We start from the raw sequence: 20337 nt of genomic DNA, 5'->3' as shown, positions 1-20337 counted from the left end.
ATACTGTGTAGATTCAGCTCTGTGTGTTTGTATCTCCATTAGGTGCTGCTGTATATCGTTTGAGGTTACTCCGTGTTTTTTCAGAAATAGATATTCATACAAGATCATTTCTTTTGCTGGAACTGCTATATCACTTAGCTGTTACAGAGCCTGTCATGTCCTGGGGGGAGGTTTTATACCTTGTTGGTATGTGGCATTGTTGGGAATACCAAAAGTAGATGGTTCGGTCTTTTGAGCCCACCTTTTTAAAAAGAACTGATTCTGAGTTTTTATTTTCCTTTGCAGTTGCTGCTTCTACATCTGCTGGCGCTGGAATGAGCTTGTCTCACTCTGCTTCATCCCTTAGTCTACAGCAGGCCTTTTCTGAACTTAGACGTGCGCAGATGGCAGAAGGGCCGAGCACAGCACCTGCCAACTTCCGCCCGACGGGGCCGGCGTTCCCAGCGGTGCCCCCTTCCGTGATCAGCCCTGCTGGAGCTCCAGCCACAGCGGCAGCTGTGCCCTCAGCGTCAGCCCCTGCCACGGGCTGCCCTCCTAGTGAGCCTTCCACATCAGCCGTTCAGTCTGAGGTTGCAGTGCCCGCTGAAAAGGGGATTGCTGGAGTTGCCACCTGCACAGGCGTAATACCCTCCAGTGGTCTCCCTGCACCACCTGCCTCTGAGTCCCCGATACTCTCCAGCGTGGTGTCAAGCATCACAGCGCCTGCAGTCGTCTCAGTATCGGCGACATCCCAGTCAGTTCAGGCTCCCACACCTGGGAGCGTTGTTTCCGGTACAGGCACATTCCCCCCTGTACCAGTCTCAGCGACGGCAGCCTCTGCAGCGAGCAGTGCTGCTGCCCCAGGCGCTAAGCCTTCACCTGGATCGTCGCAGCAGGTGGTGGGCAGCGTGGCTGGGGCAGCCATGCTGACATCCGTGTTGGCCACCGCTCCGGTCCCGAGCCTAGCTGCACAGCCGTCCCTTCCACCCAGCAGCAGCACCTCTGCTCTTACTCGAGCTGAGACTGTAGTGGTTAGTGCGCACGCACTGGATAAGATACCTCACGGCAGCCTGACCGGGTTGGCTTTGTCCCTCCCTGCGTCACCTTCCTCTCCCTCCCTGGGAGCAGGGGTATCAAGTGCTCTTGCTCAGCCTGGTGTGGCTCATCCTTCGGTCATCCCATCATCTGTGGCTTCTACTCCTGCCCTTTCCCAGGCAGGACCTCCTTCCACACCTTTCCTTCCCCAAGTAGCTAGTATCCCACCTTTGGTACAACCTGTTGCCAGTGTGCCTGCTGTACAGCAGACACTAATTCACAGTCATCCTCAACCAGCTTTGCTTCCCAACCAGCCCCATACTCACTGTCCTGAAATAGATGCTGAAACTCAACCCAAAGCTCCTGGGATTGACGACATAAAGACTTTAGAGGAAAAGCTGCGGTCTCTCTTCAGTGAGCACAGCTCATCTGGGGCTCCGCATGCTTCTGTCTCGCTGGACACGTCCCTCGTCATGGAGACCGCTGTCACCCCAGGCCTCCCAACCACTGCTGTTGCACCAGGCAAACTCATGACTTCCACTACAAGTACTTGCTTACCACCAGCCAGTTTGCCCTTAGGAACAACTGGTTCGTCAGTTACACCAGCGGTCACTCCTGGGCAAGTTTCCACCCCAGTCAGCACTGTACCGGGAGTGAAACCTGGAACTGCTGCACCAAAGCCACCTTTAACTAAGCCTCCAGTAAGCTTCTTGTTTTGAAATAGTTTGAAAAATATGATCACTCTTCTCCCCCGCTCCCAAAAGTACACTTTTTACAATTCAGCCTTGCAGTATAGTAATAAAGATGCCTAGCTTGTGGTAGGTACTCGGTATTTATTAAATAAATTGATTGAAGGTGATTTTAGGATGTACGTACATTGAACATGAGGGGTATTTTTTCTTATGAAATATGGCAGGATTGGAGGTTAATTATGTTGTAAGATTTTCTAAGAGTGTATAACAGTCAGGTAAAATACAGGCATTATTTCTGAATTGGTACAGACTGAAGAAATCGGTTTCCCAAAAGGGAGCTGAGTGTTTCTGCTGGCGATTGTACATAGTAACAGCAGTTCACAGTTTTTGTTTCCATGAGAATGAAGCAAATTTTCTGTCTTGCTCAGATTCCATAGATGTACAATTTGAGGTTTATAAAAAGTTGGAAGTTGGTGATGACTTTGATGTGGAGGAGGAGAAATGAATCTAATGCTAGGGATAAAATAACTAGAATGTGTTTTCTGGTTCTGCTATGGTGGCTTCCTCTCATTCTGCCATATTCAGTCTCTCGTCTTCTCCAGATAACAAGGCTGTGTTTCTCCTACTGTATTGTATGCTTCACCCATCTTTCTGCATTGCCATTGATGGGAGATTCTTTTTACAGCTGGGTGATACAGAGGCTTCACTCAGACAGAATACAGATTACTTGAGAGTATTAGATTTCTGATGCCTTTTGTCATCTGACCTGCCCCATGGTTATTTCTGAACTGTTTTGTTTTCCCAGGAAAGCCTGATAATACTGTACCAAATAAGAGGCTCAGGAGTATCTGGACTGTGCCTCTTGTGTCTAAACAGCCTTTGTTCTCTCTACTTTCACTAGGGGATAGCCTTTTACTAAACTTTTCTGTTCGTTTTATTGGTATGTCATAGTAACCCCTGTAATAGTATCATGGTTATAATGTCCTTTATTTAAGGTAGATACCAGAGTGTAACCCAGGTGACAAGCTTGCCTTAACTAGATACATTTTATTCTTATGCTTCTGCATTTGAATTAGTTGGTTTGCTCTCCAGTTTGCAGTCTTTACTCTTAGTGTCTCATGGACTTGAATTTCCCTTCGTGTCTGTAGGTGCTGCCAGTGGGTACTGAACTTCCAGCTGGTACTCCACCCAGCGAGCAGCTGCCACCTTTTCCAGGACCTTCACTAACGCAGGTGCCCCAAGACTTGGCAGATTTCTTTTTGTGCCTCTCCTTTCTTTCACAAAGCTTATTTAAATTCTCCATTGCATGATCTTGCCTTCTGGCTCCTATTTGATTTTGACTTAGTAACAACTTTCTTATAAAACACCATAGCTGATGATACAGGCCCTACTTTAAAGTAAGAAGCAAATCATCTAAAAATCATTTGATATTAATATTTTTTCATATCTTATGAAAAAAGAAAATAGCAAATGTGACAGTTTGCCAAAAGAAATATAATTCCTCTGTCAATCATACTTTTGTAGAACAGTGAAAGATTAGACCATTGTGGAAGTAAAAAATTATATGTCATCAAAATTAACTGTGAAAGTTCCTAAAGAAAGGGTACCACCCTGATAACTGGTAACACCCTTTTTCTATGAGTTCAGTACAACCTGTTTTTTCTTGAATGTTTGACATTTTTTTTCAGTGACCACCTAATGAAGTAATTGGGTATAAGGTCATGTTTATGAAAAACAGGTATTATATCTTAAAGTACAAAAACCACACAGTTCAGCTAACACGAGACTGCTCCAAGAAGAACTGAGACCGGTGACGTGAATGTGAGAGTCCCATCTCCCACTCAGTTCTGCTCACTAAGGGTCAGAATTGCCTGCAATATTTAAATTATTATTTCCCTTTCCCACCCTATCCCCCACCCTACACATTAGTTGAATCCCCATAAATAAAGTACTTAGTATGATCCCATTATAACTATGAAAAAACTTCTGACATGGGACAAGCTAGTAAACATTGAAAATAAATTAGGAATTTATTTTAGAATAAGATATAAGAAAAACATGGTAAATTGCTAACTTGAAGTCTGAATTTATCCTACTTCTTTAATCCCAGATGTACAGTAAAACATAATTTAAGGAACTTGCCATAATAAAGTAGTAACTCCAATAGAGAACGCATTCCATCAGCGGCTAAATTTTGAAAAACAAAATGGCATTGTGAAAGTCTTGAACCTATTTTCTCATTAAAAACATGTATTCCAGTTCCTAAGAGGGCCCAAAATGTGATGAGAAACTGCAAATTAGATACGTAGTGGGTGAGGATAAGTGGATGGTGCTGCATATAGAGGGAGAAGCATAGATGAAGGCTGGAGAGGCATAGGTTGATAGAAGCCAAGATAGTGACAGAGTATGTTAATGCCATCCTTTATTCATAAGGACAGGCTCTCAGAAAGATGTGCCCAACTGTAAAAGAAAATAGGGAACAATACAGTTAATCCACCAATCAATCTTGATAACATTTTTCAGAATATATTTTTAAGGAGAGGACAAATAGTGAACTTTTCTATCTCTAAGTAACATCAAACATAGAAGGTAAGAAAGAAGACTTCAAAACTGTAGAAACATAAATGTAACTGAGTTTTTCTGTGGCTTGAGAACTTGACAGTAAAATTTTGAGAGCTTGGTAATGCATTCAAGCAGTACAACTAAGTTGAACTTAGGATATTGAGTTTAATGTTGAGTGAGCAGACGTGTGTTATGCTGTGTGGCCCTGAAGCAGGAAGCAGTGTGTCCTGTGTAAGCCGGCGCTGGCTGTGCCCGAGGCTGTGCTCACTGTGTTGTGTCCTTCAGCCCCAGCAGCCCCTGGGAGAGCTGGATGCTCAGCTGAGAAGAACACTCAGTCCAGAGACCGCTGTGCTGACGTCTGCAGTTGGTGTGAGTTCTGATAAAATCTCCCCACAACCCTACTATGTTATATTCCTGGAATATAAGCTGTAACCTAGACCATTATTAATACCTTTAACACCTAATCAGAGTCTTTGCTTGTTCCAGTCGACAAAAATGAGACGATGAATGAAAGAGTAACACTGACCCAGTAGTGTAACTATGGGAAAAATTTGATTTGGGAGACACTTTTCTTGTCTTACCTATGGTTAGAATCATACCACAGATCAGTTCTATGGGCTTTGTGTTTATGCTTTAGAGGAGGGTATACTTTAAGTTTGAAGTCTTAACTTCTTCCTTTTAGGCTTGTGACACAATAATGTTCTGATTAAAACTACTTTTTCTATGAATATCCAAGTTATACTTTGGAGCATTCCATGAGAAAAATTAAGAAAGCAGTTTGGAAAGGTTAAGACTCAAAATTTCTTTTAAAAATCCCTAAAATGCTTGTCTCTCTTTACATCAGACTTATTTTTAGGTTATAAAGTCACTTTTTTTAAGTCACTGGTGCTAAAGACGTTGTGTATCTGTGTGTGTTTGCAGCCCGTGTCCGTGGTGGCTCCAACAGCAGCTGTGGAAGCAGGAGCCCAGCTTCAGAAGGATGGTGAGAAGCCTCCTTCTTCCTCTGTGTCCCCACTTCCAGACCTCCCTGTAACTGATGGTAGAGGTTACTATTTCAAAGACACATTCTCGAGAGCTCGTAGGTGTACTTGAAACTGTGTTGAACAACGTTTTTATGTATTTCATGATTGAGGAGCGTTGACACTAATATTGAGAGCATGTATTATCAGCAAAGGTATGAATTTTTTACTTTTTGTTTTGAGGGGTAGCATGCCAGGGAGTAATGATAGTTTCTTAGCATAAGACTCTTTGTTATTATTAGCTCAGCCAAATCCTTGGTAAGAGATACAAGGAAATTCAAGCATATTTTATAAAAGCTAATTTATTGGCCACCTCTTGGCTTTTGAGACATATAGAAATATAGATAAGTTTGAACAGCATGGATGGTAGAAATACAAATGTAAGGTTTCAAATCATAAGTTTAAACTGTTTTTTTTTTTGGCTGTGTTGTGTCTTCATTGCTGTGCACGGGGCTTTCTAGTTGAGGCGAGCAGGGGCTACTCTTTGTTGTGGTGCGCGAGCTTCTCATTGCAGTGGCTTCTCTTGTTGCAGAGCATGGGGTCTAGGCGTGTGGGTTTCAGTAGTTGTGGCACACAGGCTCAGTAGTTGTGGCTCGTGGGCTCTAGAGCACAGGCTTCAGTAGTTATGGCGCATGGGCTTGGTTGCTCCGTGGCATGTGGGATCTTCACAGACCAGGGCTCAAACCCGTGTCCCCTGCATTGGCAGGGGGATTCTTAACCACTGCGCCACTAGGGAAGCCCCCAAACATTTTAATCTATTTCTGGAGTCTTTAGAATTGGCCTGTCCATAAATATCTCTTTTTTAAAAAGGCACATTTCCAACTTAATTTTGTAAAAATTGTCCACACCAACAACTTAAATGTTTTCTTAGAACTTTTATCACCATGTGCTTAGTCATAAGTTCATTATCAACTACTAGTGCTGTAAAGTTTTGTTGTAAATCTCTTTTCACCATCAGTCCCACAGAACCTGGGAAATGTAACACTTATTTTTTGTTGCCTTTTCCTTCAGAATCATTTATAATCAAAAGTGAAAATAATTGAATGAGATATGCTTAATGTAATTTTATATAGCACATGCTTAATAATAATTTTCCATTTTTATTATATCCATTCTCCTCAGCACCACCTGACATAAATGTAATTCCCTGTGTAACTATTAATAAGATTACCTGAATGCTCTTACTTCTTTCTGTCTTCCATAAGTGCTAAATTTCACTTAAAACCTTTCTAAAGTAAATTATTTTCAAGGCAGTCACAATCTGAATTGGCTCTCATTTTAATTATTTTTATTTATTTATTTATTTTTTGCGGTACGCAGGCCTCTCACTGTTGTGGCCTCTCCCGTTGCGGAGCACAGGCTCCGGACGCGCAGGCTCAGTGGCCATGGCTCACGGGCCCAGCCGCTCCACGGCATGTGGGATCTTCCCGGACCGGGGCACGAACCCGTGTCCCCTGCATCGGCAGGCGGATTCTCAACCACTGCGCCACCAGGGAAGCCCTGGCTCTCATTTTAAAAGAAGTGACTTGAAAATCAGTGGAACAGATTAGAAAGTCTAGAAATGGACAAACTAAAATGGAATGTAGAAAATGAAAAAGGTGGCCTTTCAAATCAGTGAGAAAAGAGGGGTTATTTCAGTAAATGGTTTGGGACAACTGGACAGCCATCTGGAAAAAAGTAAAGATAGATCACTTAGCCTAGGCCAAAGTAAATTCAAAATGGAACAAAGATAGAAAATGAGGTCATAAAATAGGACTGTACGAAAACCAAAGGAATTTTTTTTTTTTTTCCAACTCTCTAGAGCAGGATTGACAAACTTGTTCTGTAAAAGGCCAGGAAGGGAATATTTTAGGTTTTGCTGGCCATATGACACATGTCTGTGTCATAGCTACTCAAGTATCCAACATATTGTAGCCTAAAAGGAGCAATAGATAATAAATAAAGGAAGGAGTTTAACTGTGTTCCAATAAAATTTATTTATAAAAACAAGCAGTGAGCTAAATTTGGTCCACAGATCATAGTTTGCTGCTCCCTGATATAGAGAAAGATGTTATTATTACATTTAATACCCAACCCAGAAGCATTAATAGATTTTAAATTTCTGCATGGGGAAAAAAAGTACTGTTATGTCCAAAGATAAATGGAAAACTGGGAAATGTGTGTGTTGTATATTCGTATCACAAAAAGGACTAGTTTTGTTAATACAAAGAATTTCTGTAAATTTGGCATGGACCAAGAAATAATCAAAAGATACAGAAAAAAAAAGAAACTTAGACATGAAGATATTTAACTTCCTTCATGAAACAGAAATGCAGAATAAAACTACAAGTGATCGTATTTCTCACCTGTCCTTGGTAAATTCAGAAGTTTAAAAGCCACTGGTGACTTGGTACAGCCTTTTTGGAGATCAGTTTATGTCTGTCAGCGTTTTAAATGACAGCGATTCAGTATTGGGTTGGCCAAAAAAAGTTTGTTCGGGTTCCTAAATGAACTTTTTGGCCAACCCAATACTTCTATTTTTAGGTATTTATTTCACAGACCTATAAGAATATACATATTAGGGCTTCCCTGGTGGCGCAGTGGTTGAGAATATGCCTGCTAATGCAGGGGACACGGGTTCGAGCCCTGGTCTGGGAAGATCCCACATGCCGTGGAGCAACTAGGCCCGTGAGGCACAACTACTGAGCCTGCGCGTCTGGAGCCTGTGCTCCGCGACAAGAGAGGCAGCGATAGTGAGAGGCCTGCGCACTGCGATGAAGAGTGGCCCCCGCTTGCCACAACTAGAGAAAGCCCTCGCACAGAAACGAGACCCAACACAGCCAAAAGTAAAATAAAAAAAAATAAGTAAATAAAAGAAATGCATTTCCGGAAAAAAAAAAAAGAATATACATATTAGAGCACTTCTATAGTAACAAGAAGTTCAGAATAAGTTAAATTTCCATCAGTAGAAGCCTGGATAAAATATGGTACATTTTTAAATTTTTCATATGTATATACATACACTACAGCACTATGCAGCCATTAAAAAGAATGAGACTGATATGGAAAGATCTCTAAGTTACCCCATTAAATGAAAATATCAAAATCAATATTCTACTAGTTGTATAAAATAAAGAAAATGCTGGTATATATTATCTCTAGAAAGAAAAACAAGTGATTGTCCCTAAAGAGGAGGACCTCGGTGGCTTTAAAGTTGCTCAAAACTACTTAACCAGTGATTCTGCCACTTACACTGTCCTGTTTCAAGATTTTGCTTAAGTGTTGCCTAAACCAGTTTGCTGTAGCTGGTTTTCATTTAAAAATGGGTCTTTAGTATCCTAGGTAAAATCTTTTTGTTCGCTTCATTTATTTCTGTCTTTGAATTACAGGATGAAATTGTAGTGTCATTGCCTGTTAGCCGTAGTTTTTTTGTTTGCTTTTTGTTTTTGCGGTACGCGGGCCTCTCACTGCAGTGGCCTCTCCCGGTGCGGAGCACAGGCTCCGGACGCGCAGGCTCAGCGGCCATGGCTCACGGGCCCAGCCGCTTCGCGGCACGTGGGATCTTCCCGGACCGGGGCACGAACCCGCGTCCCCTGCCTCGGCAGGTGGACCCCCAGCCACTGCGCCACCAGGGAAGCCCTAGCCTTAGTTTTTATAGTATCTCTTCATGTTTGAGTTAAGACGTGAGGCTGCCTTGCTGCTGCTGTGTGACTTATTCCTCCAAACAGTGCCATGTCCTCTGTGTGAGTGTACGAGGGAAGGTAGAGGGTTTCACAAGGATATAGTCTTTCACGCTCAAGGTGTCTACTAGGAAAGCAAACAGCAACTGTTTCCCCTTGTTGGACAGGGTCAGGGAAAGGGAGGTAAGGAAATCTGCTTGCCTGTAACAACTTTCTTCTTCTGATACCTAGTCTCATTTTGCTGTGTTTCTGGCTGAAGCAAAAAGAAGCCAACTAAAAAGAGATGCTGATTTAAGTTCTTTTCCTCCTCCATGTACTTGTTTCAGTGTCTCAAGTCGCAGAAGGTCCTATCCTAGCACCCACTTCAGGAACTGGTGTTTTTAAGATGGGGCGATTTCAGGTAAGACAGTCACTGCTGGGGGATTGTGTATCTAATAAAAAAGGGATTCCCAATTTGGGGGGAGTGTATATATAATAAAATTATTGTCTATCTTTTGGGACCTAATTGCCATCAATGATATATTTCTTTTATTTAAAGCACTTTTTAGCTCTTCATCATTTTCCCCTCTTAAAAATGATACATGCTAATTAAAGGAAATAAAGAATATTTGGAACAGTAGAGAAACAGTAGATAGTCACCCTATCTGCCCATCCTTCCACCCCACCCCTGGGATTACTTTTTGGGGTGTGTTTCTTTCTATTCCTTTTGCTCTGTACATGTGTATATCTAAAATTGGCCCTGCTTCTCCTCTGAATGATATTGATACTTTGTAGCTTTTTCCCATGTAGTAGTAGGTTTGTCTAACCATTTTCCTATTGTCAGTCACTAGGTTGTTTCTAATTTTTCCAACATAGTAATAAAGTAACAGCGAACGTCTTTGTATATAAAAACATTTTCCATGTTTAGGATAATTTTCTTAGGATTAATTTCCAAAGTGGAAATACTGAGTCATCATCAAATAATACCATCTAATTGTATTTTCCCAGTTGGGAAACAAGTGAACATTTTCTGGCTTAGTACATAGGGCCGTAGAAGCTTTGAAAATCTTTTTTTTTTTTCTTTTTCCGTTTTCACACCTGCTTTCTAATTATTCTCATGATGGCACTTGAAGTTGGGGATATTAGGTCATATTTTTCTCACTTGTAAACTGAGGTTCTCAGAGTTTGTCGCCGCCCTGAGTTTGTATTTACGGTACATTGTCGAACTAGGACAACGATCTAGATCCTTCTTTTAGCACCAGCTAGTTGTGCTGATTCTTGAAGCTTAGCTGGCATTTAACATTTATTGGATTTAATCTTCGTAGTTTTTCTTGTTCACAGCAACCTTCAATATTCCATGACCTGTTATTTATCTTTTCATTAGGATGTAATCTGAGTCCTGTGCATAACCTGAGATATGAAAGTAAATACTTAGTTAGCTTAGCCAGCCACTCAGAATCTGCATCTCATCTGTACATATCAGTATAGATATGTCATGCTCTACAGTGAATGGTATTCAGTTTATTTTCACGGCCAGAGATGGGGGCTGTGTGCTCAGACTGGGGAGTAAAGCGAGTCACTTTTGGTCTCTTTCCACCAGGTTTCGGTTGCAATGGACGATCCCCAGAAGGAGGGTAAAAATAAGTCAGAAGATGTAAAGTCTGTTCGTTTTGAATCCAGTACTTCAGAGTCCTCCGTGCTATCAAGCAGTAGTCCAGAGAGTACCCTGGTGAAGCCAGAGCCCAATGGGATAGCCGTCCGTGGCGTCTCTTCAGATATGCCGGACAGCGCCCATAAAACTCCTGCCTCAGAAGCAACGTCAGAAACGGGGCAGCCTACCAAGGTTGGACGTTTTCAGGTGACAACTACAGCAAGCAAAGTCGGTCGTTTCTCCGTTTCCAGAACCGCAGACGAGATTACTGAGGCAAAGAAGGAGGGACCAGTGGCATCTCCTCCTTTTCTGGATTTGGGACGTGATGTTCTTCCTGCTGTGATACCAAAGAAAGAGAAGCCCGAACTGTCAGAGGCCTCACATCTGAACGGGCCGTCCTCTGACCTGGAGGCCGCCTTCCTCGGTCGGGGTGTGGGCGATGACTCAGGGAGCCCACACTCCCCGCAGCTGAGCTCCAAGAGCCTCCCTGTGCAGGGCCTGAGTCATTCCTTCAACTCCTCTTACATGAGCAGCGACAATGAATCAGATATTGAAGATGAGGACTTGAAGTTAGAGCTGCGGCGGCTACGAGAAAAGTACGTGCGTTCCTCCTGTGCACAGGGTACCAGCAGAGCCGTGTGAGGAGCCGGCTCCCAGAGCTGGGGGGGGGTGTATGAGAGCTGGCTGTCTGAAGGGAGTTCTCACAGAACTGCTTCGGCGCCTTGGCATCACTCGCAGCGCGTCATTGTTGTCAGTGGCTCTTCTGCATTGTGAACGTCATCTTAGCTACCATTGCTCTGCCAGCTGAATCTGGCAGTGGCGCTGGGATACAGGTTACGTACGATAGGTTTTCTCGGTCACGTTTGATGAACTGGGTCCGATTCGCAAGTTCAGTATTCCTGTGTAGAGCTTCGAAGTCAAATCTCTTTCTCCCAACACATCACCAACCATTTGTGGTTGGCTAGGAGCTTGCTGGAATTTGGCTTGGGTAATGGGGGCCAACAAGAGGAGCTGACACTAGAATCACAAGGTGATAGCAATTAGATTCAGTGTATTTGGGGGAAGGATTCATTGGTGAGTAAATACGTGAATGGAGGTTAAATAATGTTGTTAATTCTTGTTTGAACAAAGGTGGTTTTACTATTTTTGAATTATGCTTGGTTATCTTTCATAGACATCTTAAAGAGATTCAAGACCTGCAGAGTCGCCAGAAGCATGAAATTGAATCTTTGTATACCAAACTGGGCAAGGTTCCTCCTGCTGTCATCATTCCCCCAGCTGCCCCCCTTGCAGGGAGAAGAAGGCGACCCACCAAAAGCAAAGGCAGCAAGTCTAGTCGCAGCAGTTCCTTGGGGAATAAAAGCCCTGGACCAGGTCAGCCATGGCTGTCCTATCTTTTGTTTTTGTCTCCAAATGTGTATATAACCTACGGAACATTTGTTACGTTTTGAAGGCGTTTGACTTTCCTAATATGCTTGCTTCCTTGCCTTGTCTACTCCCCATATTTATAGAATGTCTTTTGAGTTTATGGAAGACAGGTCAGTGCTATGACCTATTCCTTTGTAATCCATATTGCCTCCATTTATAGTTGTTGATGAGGATAAAACACTTAGCCTTGCCTGCTAATTCATGGAGCTCACATTTCACCAATCTCATAGGCAGTTGAGAGAAAATACATTGTTCTCTGTTTAGTAAAGTCCAGGCAGATTAGATTCTTCCTTTTTAATGAATGAATTGGTCATAATTACAACTGGGATGAATGTAAATGTCATATAGGTATTTGGGTATGTCATATGATAATTTCCTTGGCTAAAGTTTTTATTTATCTATATTGGAATAAACTTGCTAGTGTTTATAATCAAAAAAATAGTTAAATCATAATCTCTGGAAACGAATTGTAGTTTCCCTATTTTTTATTATGATAGTGAGTTTTTACCCTTTGGTGAAATTATGGTAATGTTAACAGATAACTAGTTGAAAAGTAAAAGCAGCTAAAATAAGTTTATACCTCATACTTGCTCTTCAGTTCTAATATAAATATGTTGGAGAGCAGTTGTAAACTTAACAGCTTTCCATTCTCTGGAAGCTATCAGAGACCCAAACCTTTTCTCTAGCACATGAGAACCAATTCATTAGGAAACATGTGATGATAAGCAATAGCAGCTAATTTAGGTTCTGATCCCAATTTCGACCTTCTTTTTGCATGGACTTCTAGTCCACTAGCTACTAAGGAATAGAGAAGTTAGTCATTTCAGGCCACCTGGCTCATGATTGAAAACCACCTTTTAAGAATAATTTTAAATATGCATTCCTCTCTAATCCCTACATCATTTTTGATACCTCTTTTGTACTTGATCTGACACATGTACAGGAGAGACTAAGCAGAGGCTTCTCTGGAACCAATTTGTATCATGATCCAATTCAGTGTTTGTAAGAGGGTAAAAAAAAGGCAATACTGCTATTGCAAAATGGAATTCTCTCACGTCCACTGCACGTGCTGGTCTTCTTACTCAGCTCAGACTTGGAGTCACCCAGGTCGCCTACGGCTCAGCATCTTCAGGGATGGGGTCCTGTAGCCCTGTTGCCTGTTGAGTCTCCTGCTACATCTCACTTCCCCTCCTGTCAGTGAGACCCTTGCTCTTTGATCTTCTGTAGTTTTGGGCCCATTATTAATCTGTCAGTGGGACACATTGGAGGAAAAAGAGTGCCTGTCAGGTGTGGTTGGAAGGCTGTGCACGTTCCCTCATGCCGCTGTGTCTTTTGGCAGGTAACCTGTCTGGCCAGAGTGCAGCTTCAGTCCTGCACCCCCAGCATACCCTCCCCGCTCCTGGCAACATCCCAGAGACGGGGCAGAATCAGCTGTTACAGCCCCTTAAGCCATCTCCCTCCAGTGACAACCTGTATTCAGCCTTCACCAGTGATGGTGCCCTTTCAGTACCAAGCCTTTCTGCTCCAGGTCAAGGTAAGAAATCAAAGCAGCCAGCATCTTCCAGGAACATTAAAATGGAGATATTGCCATACATGGGACAAAAGCCCGGTGAGGAACCTGTTCAGGTGGGTTAGAGGAGCAGCTGATCAGGAACCAGCCGCACGGTACCCACATGGCAATTTGGGCTGTAAGGGAGGAGAGGGGTGGGTGGCGGCTAGATTCGGTGGGGTCACTGCTCCAGTCGGCTGGAAATGGGCGTTTTCAAGGGACTACAGTAAAAAGTGACATCTTTGCCCCTGTGAAGCCTCAGTGAGATGAATGACTCCTTTGGGATGTGGAGCTTATGCTTTAATACTAGACTGGGATTTCCTGGACCCCATTCTAAGGAGCTTTAGCTATTTCTGAAAGTTAATGCATTTGATTAGCCAGTGTAGACTTTTAAAATTTCTAAGTATGAGAGACACATACTAAAATGAATTCAAGTCCATTCAAGTTTTTACCCATAATCTACTTCCCAAATATAGGTTAATAAACAAATTGTTTAATAAAATGATCACTCGGAACATTCCTGTAGAGGAAAGACCTTCTGGTAACCCTAGAACAGAAGCTGAAAGGAGTTGGGCATGTGGGTGGAAAAGAGTGAAATCAGGAATCTAGACAGTGAAGTAGGTGCTTTTGCCACAGCACCACAGAAGTTAGGCGTTAGGCCGCCTCCCAGCAGGATGAGTGTACTTGGGGGAGGCGCTCGGTCTGGGCAGGTGGCGGGACTGCGGCCTGAGCCTCCTGCCCCACGTCCGGGCCTGTCCTGGAAGTTCGTTCCTCTCTGTGCTGTCCTAGCGCATCTCACTCTCCAGCCTCGGGTTTAACGTCTCGTAGCTGTGTTCTGTCTCTTCTCTCCCCGTTCTTCCCCGTTCTTCCCCTCTCACAGGCTGTGCGAAGTTTAACTGTGCGTCTGAGCAGGTGACGTTCAAACCTGGTGGCAGGAGGACCCGATTTCTGAGTACGCCCTGCTTGGCTCTTTGTGTGTAACACCTTTACTCCTTCCTTGTCCTTGTATTTCTGCCGCTTGGATCTGTTGTTTCACGCAGTCCATGTGCATTTGTCTTGGCTGAACTACTATTACCCTCAGAAGTTTGGGTCTCTGTTAATTATGATAAAGGATGTAGAAATAACAATAGGTTTCTGTAAACGTCAAAGTAAGTTTCTGGAAGAATTGCCTCCTCCTAGGCCCGTGACAGAGGGCACGGGGCCGCTCAGCATAGTGACGCCTGGGCTCGCGGTCCTGCTCAGCACGGCCCCTGCTGTGGCATTAGAAGCCACAGAAGGCGTCTTGGCCACTGGTACCGGGAAAAGTTACACCCTGTTTTTCTCTTTTTCTTCAGAGTAGGTTGGAATCTTTTTTTTTTCCCCCCTCAATTGAGCATAACCGTCTATCAATTGAAAAGATGCTAGAATCTCTTCATTGGATGTTTTCACCACCACTACCCTGTCACTCCATAAAGTCAAAATTTCAGAAAGGGTTTCAGTGTAGTTCTTCTTATAAGGCTTACTGAAGACCAAAGGGCCAGCACCTGCAAGCAAAAATGGGCTTTTAAACAAGAATGCTGGGATTTCTCAGCTTTCTTCCCCCAAACAAGGCACAATAGCAAGTCACCCAACCTCTCCAGCTCATCTCCCCATGTGTTGAATGAAGGTGGTCCTACACAAATCAGATAAGATCACATGCACAAGACATTCTCTCTGATTAAACCACACCTACCTGGCACATAGCAGGTAGTCGGTAAACATATGTTGAAATAAAAATTTTTTAAACAAAAATAAGGCTCAAGGGCTTCCCTGGTGGCGCAGTGGTTGAGAGTCCGCCTGCCGATGCAGGGGACACGGGTTCGTGCCCCGGTCCGGGAAGATCCCACATGCCGTGGAGCGGCTGGGCCGGTGAGCCATGGCCGCTGAGCTTGTGCGTCCGGAGCCCGTGCTCCGCAATGGGAGAGGCCATAACAGTGAGAGGCCCGCGTACCGCAAAAAAAAAAAAAAAAAAAAAAGGCTGAAGTAGGAAACCTTTGTTAGAGTTCAGGTAAAGAATCTTTTCTGTTAAGGCCTCAAACTTCTGATGTGGTTATTGAAGTGCTTTTTAAATGCATGTGCTCGGACCATCATTGTTTCTGAGTATGGTTCAGAGGTCCTCGGGCACTAGTCTAGGGCTGTTTAACAAAGAGGGAGGTGGAAGGCTTACCCAGTTTGGTAGGTTTTTGAGCACTGAGATCAATAGTTTTTCTGGCAAGGCTAGGCTGGGCCAAGAATATTAGTTCCTTGACACTTAAGTAAGCATTTAATTTATATGTCCAGCTAGAAAGAGGAAGAGACATTAATAATAGGAGACAAGTGTTTTGAAGTAAAATGTGATGTGTCAGGCCTGTGTTATGTAGCCTGAAATGTCTAAGAGGGAAGAAAGAGAACCAAGGCTTTTTTGTGAAGGAAGTGTAGTGTGACACGTACCGCTTCAGACTAAATAATTCGGTAAATTCTCATCACACTCTTAAAGGTAGGTGGTATTACACTGTTGTTCAGGTGAAAGTGGTTAGAAGTATTAAATTTTATCACTTCCTTTTGGGTCTTAAAATGAGAGGCCCTACCTCTGTTGAAGGCATGTCAGTGTACATCACGTAAGCCTTGATGAACAAATCACAAGAGGCAGGTTTAAAGCAAATATGGAGGGCCCATGGTTAGGACTCGGCGATTTCACTGCCATGGCCCCAGGTTCAATCCCTGGTCAGGGAACTAAGATCCCATCCTGGAAGCCGCGCAGTGAGGCCTAAAAAAAAGCAAATGTGGAAAGAGAACCGGGGCTCACAGGCATGGGGTCTTAACTAGTCTCCGAAGCTTTACTTTACTCTATGCTTTCAAAATAGATTATGGTTTGGAAGCACGGCTTGGCTTAACGCTTTATTTATGTTCAAAAGTTGCTTGTTTTCCACATATTTTTAAAGATTTTTCTAGGAGGGAAAGGGTTAGTATTGTATGTCTAGGATGTGGAAATAGAGTATTAGCCAATTTAAATTAAAAGTGTAACAATGGTACCATCTGTCAGCCTCCTGTGGTAAAATTGTTAATGCATTTGAGTGCTTTGTTAACAACCCAGCAAGAGAAGCAGGAGCAGGGACAGGGTGGGGGAGAGACTGCTTGGGTGTTTGAAGTTCAAGCAGTGAGACCCAGAGAGAGACTGGGGTTCCTCCCCATCCCGAACCTTGGTGCAGGGCGTCGCTCTTCTAGGTACAAAGACTGGGTGTGGAAACTCACTTCTGCCAGCCGGGAACCAACAGCCAGGAGGGTCCATCACACGGAACGGCATCTGTGGCAGGGCTCCCGGGTCCCTCCAGTCTGTCTCCCCGCCTGCTTTCTCTTGCTGGGACTTTGTGTGCTGTTTGGAGATTCTAAGTATTTCACACTGATGTTTCCTTATCTTTAACACATTGCTCTCTCTTTGTGCTTCAGGGAAGATGGTGAAAAAAGTCTGTCCTTGCAACCAGCTCTGTAGTAATTATCCTTTCTTTTGTTACTTCCGGCCCTTGATTGCAAAGCCTGTTGCCCTTGAGTTCTTTGAATCCCGAAGCCTCGCGACTCGGACTCCCAGCTCCTGTCCGGCTAGTCCTGCACCCTTTTCTGGTGTCGTCTTTAACATGCTCAGTTGCTGCCACTGGCTCTCCTTCCAGATTCAAGATCGCCTCATAGTGCTCTCATTGACGGCCCCGTGCCCCGGCTCTGTGACAGCTGTGGGTGGAGGCGCCTGCGGATGTGCGCGTAGGGGCCTCGGGGAGGCCTGGCTCCTTAGGAGAGAGTCCTGTAGTCAGAAACGCGTGGCCACGCTGTGCGCCCGCCGCTGCGCGCCCACGGGGATTCAGCCGGGACTGCGGCCTGCCAGAGCCTGGGCCCTCACATCGCGGTGGGAGTGGCTGCCGGGCTGCTGAGGGCAGGGACACCCCGTGTAGACAGGAGGCTTCTCGTGAGAGCGAGGACAGTTCAGCAGCCCAGCAGCCACCGAGAGGCCCCTCCAGAAAACTCTGTGCTTGGGAGACTGGGTGGTGAACTGTGGCTCCTAGGAGGCGTTGTTACTATAGGACCCGGCGGCGGGGTGGGGATGGGTTGGGGGCGTGTGTTACGGCAGGAGAACATCAGAAAGTGAATTTCTGGTGGTACAGGATGCACGACTTCTAAGAGCTTTCAGCAGAACTGAAAGAGGTTCAAAGGATAGTCAGTATCCTCTCGGGAGGGCAAGCAGCGTTCTCAGAAATACCTACTTTACCAGCGCTCTTCAGCAGTTTAGTGCTACAGCGGCCAGACGCGCTCCCCGTTCTCCTGGGTTCTGTTAGCCAAGTCGGCTCTTCCCGGGAGTTAATTCCTGGTCAGAAAGGGATGTGTGTGTGTGTGTCTGTGTCCTTATTTAATGGGAAAGCTATTTTCAGAAGCCAGAATGAGAAGGTGAACTGTGAGGCTGACTCTCCCCCGTGGTGTAAACCCCACATTCAGAATCCAGTGTCGTGTAACAAGAGGAGGCCGTAAAGGGGCCTCAGCATCAGAGGCGACTGGCATGAGACCAGAGGGTGTGGTTCTAGCACGAGCAGTTTGTGGCCAGCAGTGCTCAGCTCTGCAAGCTTCTGAATTTGGCTTTTGACAGCTCTGCTCACTCGTGATTATGCTTTGTTTTCATCGTCTCGCCCACCATCAAGCTCGCGAAGCAGCTGTCATCCAGGGAGGACGGTGGTCCTCATGCATGTGATGTGCTTGCTCTCGGGATCTCGCCATTAGCACGACCGCCATCCTCGCTGCCTGCGCTTCCCTCCCCAGCGCTGTCTCACTGCTGCTGTTCAAGGAACGCTGTCCCCCGTGCCCTTACCACTTTGCACCTGGGCCTCCTGGTCCACAGGGAGTGTACTCTTCCCTTTACACGGTGTGTGTGGTGGCGGCCCCTGTGGCTCTGGCAGGCACTGAGAGTGAGCTGACAACACGTGCAGTCGTCCCGGGTTGTCTTGCCTTGGTGATAAGCACGTGCCCCTCGCGCTCTGCAGCTTCGCCTCAGAGTGGCTGGTTCCTCTCGGACACGTGTGCTCGGGTGTGCCGTTCCCGGGTGGCAGGGTGCAAACCGGCCTCGAGAGCAGCAGTGGATTACAGGAGGCTTCTACATGGCGGAGTTGCTTCCGGTGTGCTGCTGTGCTCTGGTGCCGCTTGGATCTTGAAAGCAGGGAGCTGCATGCATTTAAATATCTAGCCCTGGCAGTATTGGGGGATGTGGCTCACAGCCTACCCCAGCCGCTTTCATGTATTCTGCAGCAAATGCAAGGTCTGGTAAGAAAGTGGGGGGTGACGGGAATACGCAAGACGTGACTCTTCTTTCCCTCTTCCCTAAAACTCGCCTCTTCGAATAATCGCCAGTGTGCCCTCCAGCAGAGCCGAAATCAGGCAGGACACAGACTCCTTTCTTTCTCATCAAACCATAGAAATAGAAATTCCTTCATCACAGCCCCAAAGCGTCCTCCCCCTCCGCACCCCTGCCTCAGCCGGGCGCGCATGAGAGTGCTTGCTCTTCTGGGGAGTGGGGGCTGTAGAGGCCTTGAAGCAGCGGAACTGAGGTCATCTTGGGGAAGCCACACCTTCCTGGAGCTGAAGGACTCAGGCACACCATAGAGAGCCTTCCTCCTGAGCACTCGTGGTTCTGTACTCAAAGGAAATGGGGAGACGTTGAAGCCTTAACTCTCGCAAGTTTGCGCTTGCAGTTCATGTTTATGGGTCCAGGTGAAAAAGGTTTCCGACCAGAGCATGCTTTCTCTTGTCGCCCCTTTCTGTGAAAGAATGGCTGCAGACCATGCTGGTCCCCACATGGTTTGGGAGCCCATCTTTCCTGGGGCTTGTCTTTGCGTTCCTTTAACTCCTCCGTGAACCCTGCCCAGTGCCCCAGGGATCCCCTTCTCTTGCCCTGTTCTGCAGCGTTCTAGAGCAGCCAGCCTCACTGGCCACACCGCACAGCCCTCCTCTCCCCCGGGTGACGCTGGGCGTAGAGGCCCAGCAGCGAGTGTCAGTGCTCCAGGATGCCATGAGAACGGGCAGGAGGAGGTCCCCGCCCTCCGTGCCTTTCCCCGCCCGGAGTTGTCGAGACTCGTCTGGGGCTCCTGGAGGGAGCCTGTTTTCATGACCCTGTGATGCTGGAGCATTTGGCTGCATAAGACCCCGGAACCTTCCTTTTCTTGCATGGCTTCCCACTTCATCCTCCCCATCCGGTGGTTTGCCGTTCATCATCCTCGGAAGGTTTTCCTCTCCCTGAGATTACAGCCCAGGCCTCTTTTAACGGGTGGACTCCGTTGCTTCTTCTAACTTCAGGGACCAGCAGCACAAACACCGTGGGGGGGACAGTGAGCAGCCAGGCCGCCCAGGCTCAGCCTCCTGCCGTGGCGTCCAGCAGGAAGGGCACGTTCACGGATGACCTGCACAAGCTGGTGGACAACTGGGCCCGGGACGCCATGAATCTCTCAGGCAGGAGAGGAAGCAAAGGACACGCGAGTTACGAGGTCAGTCTGCTCCTCTTGCCACTTTCCGGTTCCATCAGAGTGTCGCTGAGCATGCGTCTCAGATGCTCGTGTGAGGGACCTTCTTCAGTAGCTCATGAGTTTTAACACTTTTAAAAATACAAGACAAAAATCACCCAGGTCCCCTTTTAGTTTTCCTGCCCTGCGCGCGCGCGCGCGCACACACACACGCACACACACACACGCACACACACACACACACACACACACACACACACTATCGGTCAGCCCAGTTTTTTCTTCCCTTTTCCTTTCAC

General features: G+C 45.7%; 1 protein-coding gene across 44 annotated transcripts in view; it reads left to right on the top strand.

Annotated features, from left to right (window-relative positions):
- Nucleotides 1-20337, top strand: part of WNK1 (WNK lysine deficient protein kinase 1) — a 135913-nt gene that overhangs the window by 112195 nt on the left and 3381 nt on the right. For 16 of the 44 annotated variants that reach the window (XM_067008497.1, XM_067008482.1, XM_067008499.1 and 13 more), the window contains 12 exons: nt 286-1715; nt 2855-2938; nt 4554-4637; nt 5190-5250; nt 9273-9346; nt 10526-11172; nt 11751-11950; nt 13344-13538; nt 14434-14526; nt 16998-17039; nt 18933-18959; nt 19875-20062. In XM_067008497.1, the coding sequence (XP_066864598.1) occupies nt 286-1715; nt 2855-2938; nt 4554-4637; nt 5190-5250; nt 9273-9346; nt 10526-11172; nt 11751-11950; nt 13344-13538; nt 14434-14526; nt 16998-17039; nt 18933-18959; nt 19875-20062 (3125 nt within the window). The remainder of the gene's footprint in view (nt 1-285; nt 1716-2854; nt 2939-4553; nt 4638-5189; nt 5251-9272; nt 9347-10525; nt 11173-11750; nt 11951-13343; nt 13539-14433; nt 14527-16997; nt 17040-18932; nt 18960-19874; nt 20063-20337) is intronic. The other 28 variants (XM_059081275.2, XM_059081274.2, XM_067008500.1 and 25 more) reach the window with 9 other exon arrangements.

The sequence above is a fragment of the Kogia breviceps genome, chromosome 12, assembly GCF_026419965.1.
Source record: "Kogia breviceps isolate mKogBre1 chromosome 12, mKogBre1 haplotype 1, whole genome shotgun sequence".
Lineage (NCBI taxonomy): Eukaryota > Metazoa > Chordata > Mammalia > Artiodactyla > Physeteridae > Kogia > Kogia breviceps.
The sequence above is the reverse complement of the archived record's forward strand: the minus strand, read 5'-3'. Positions and strand labels throughout refer to the sequence as shown.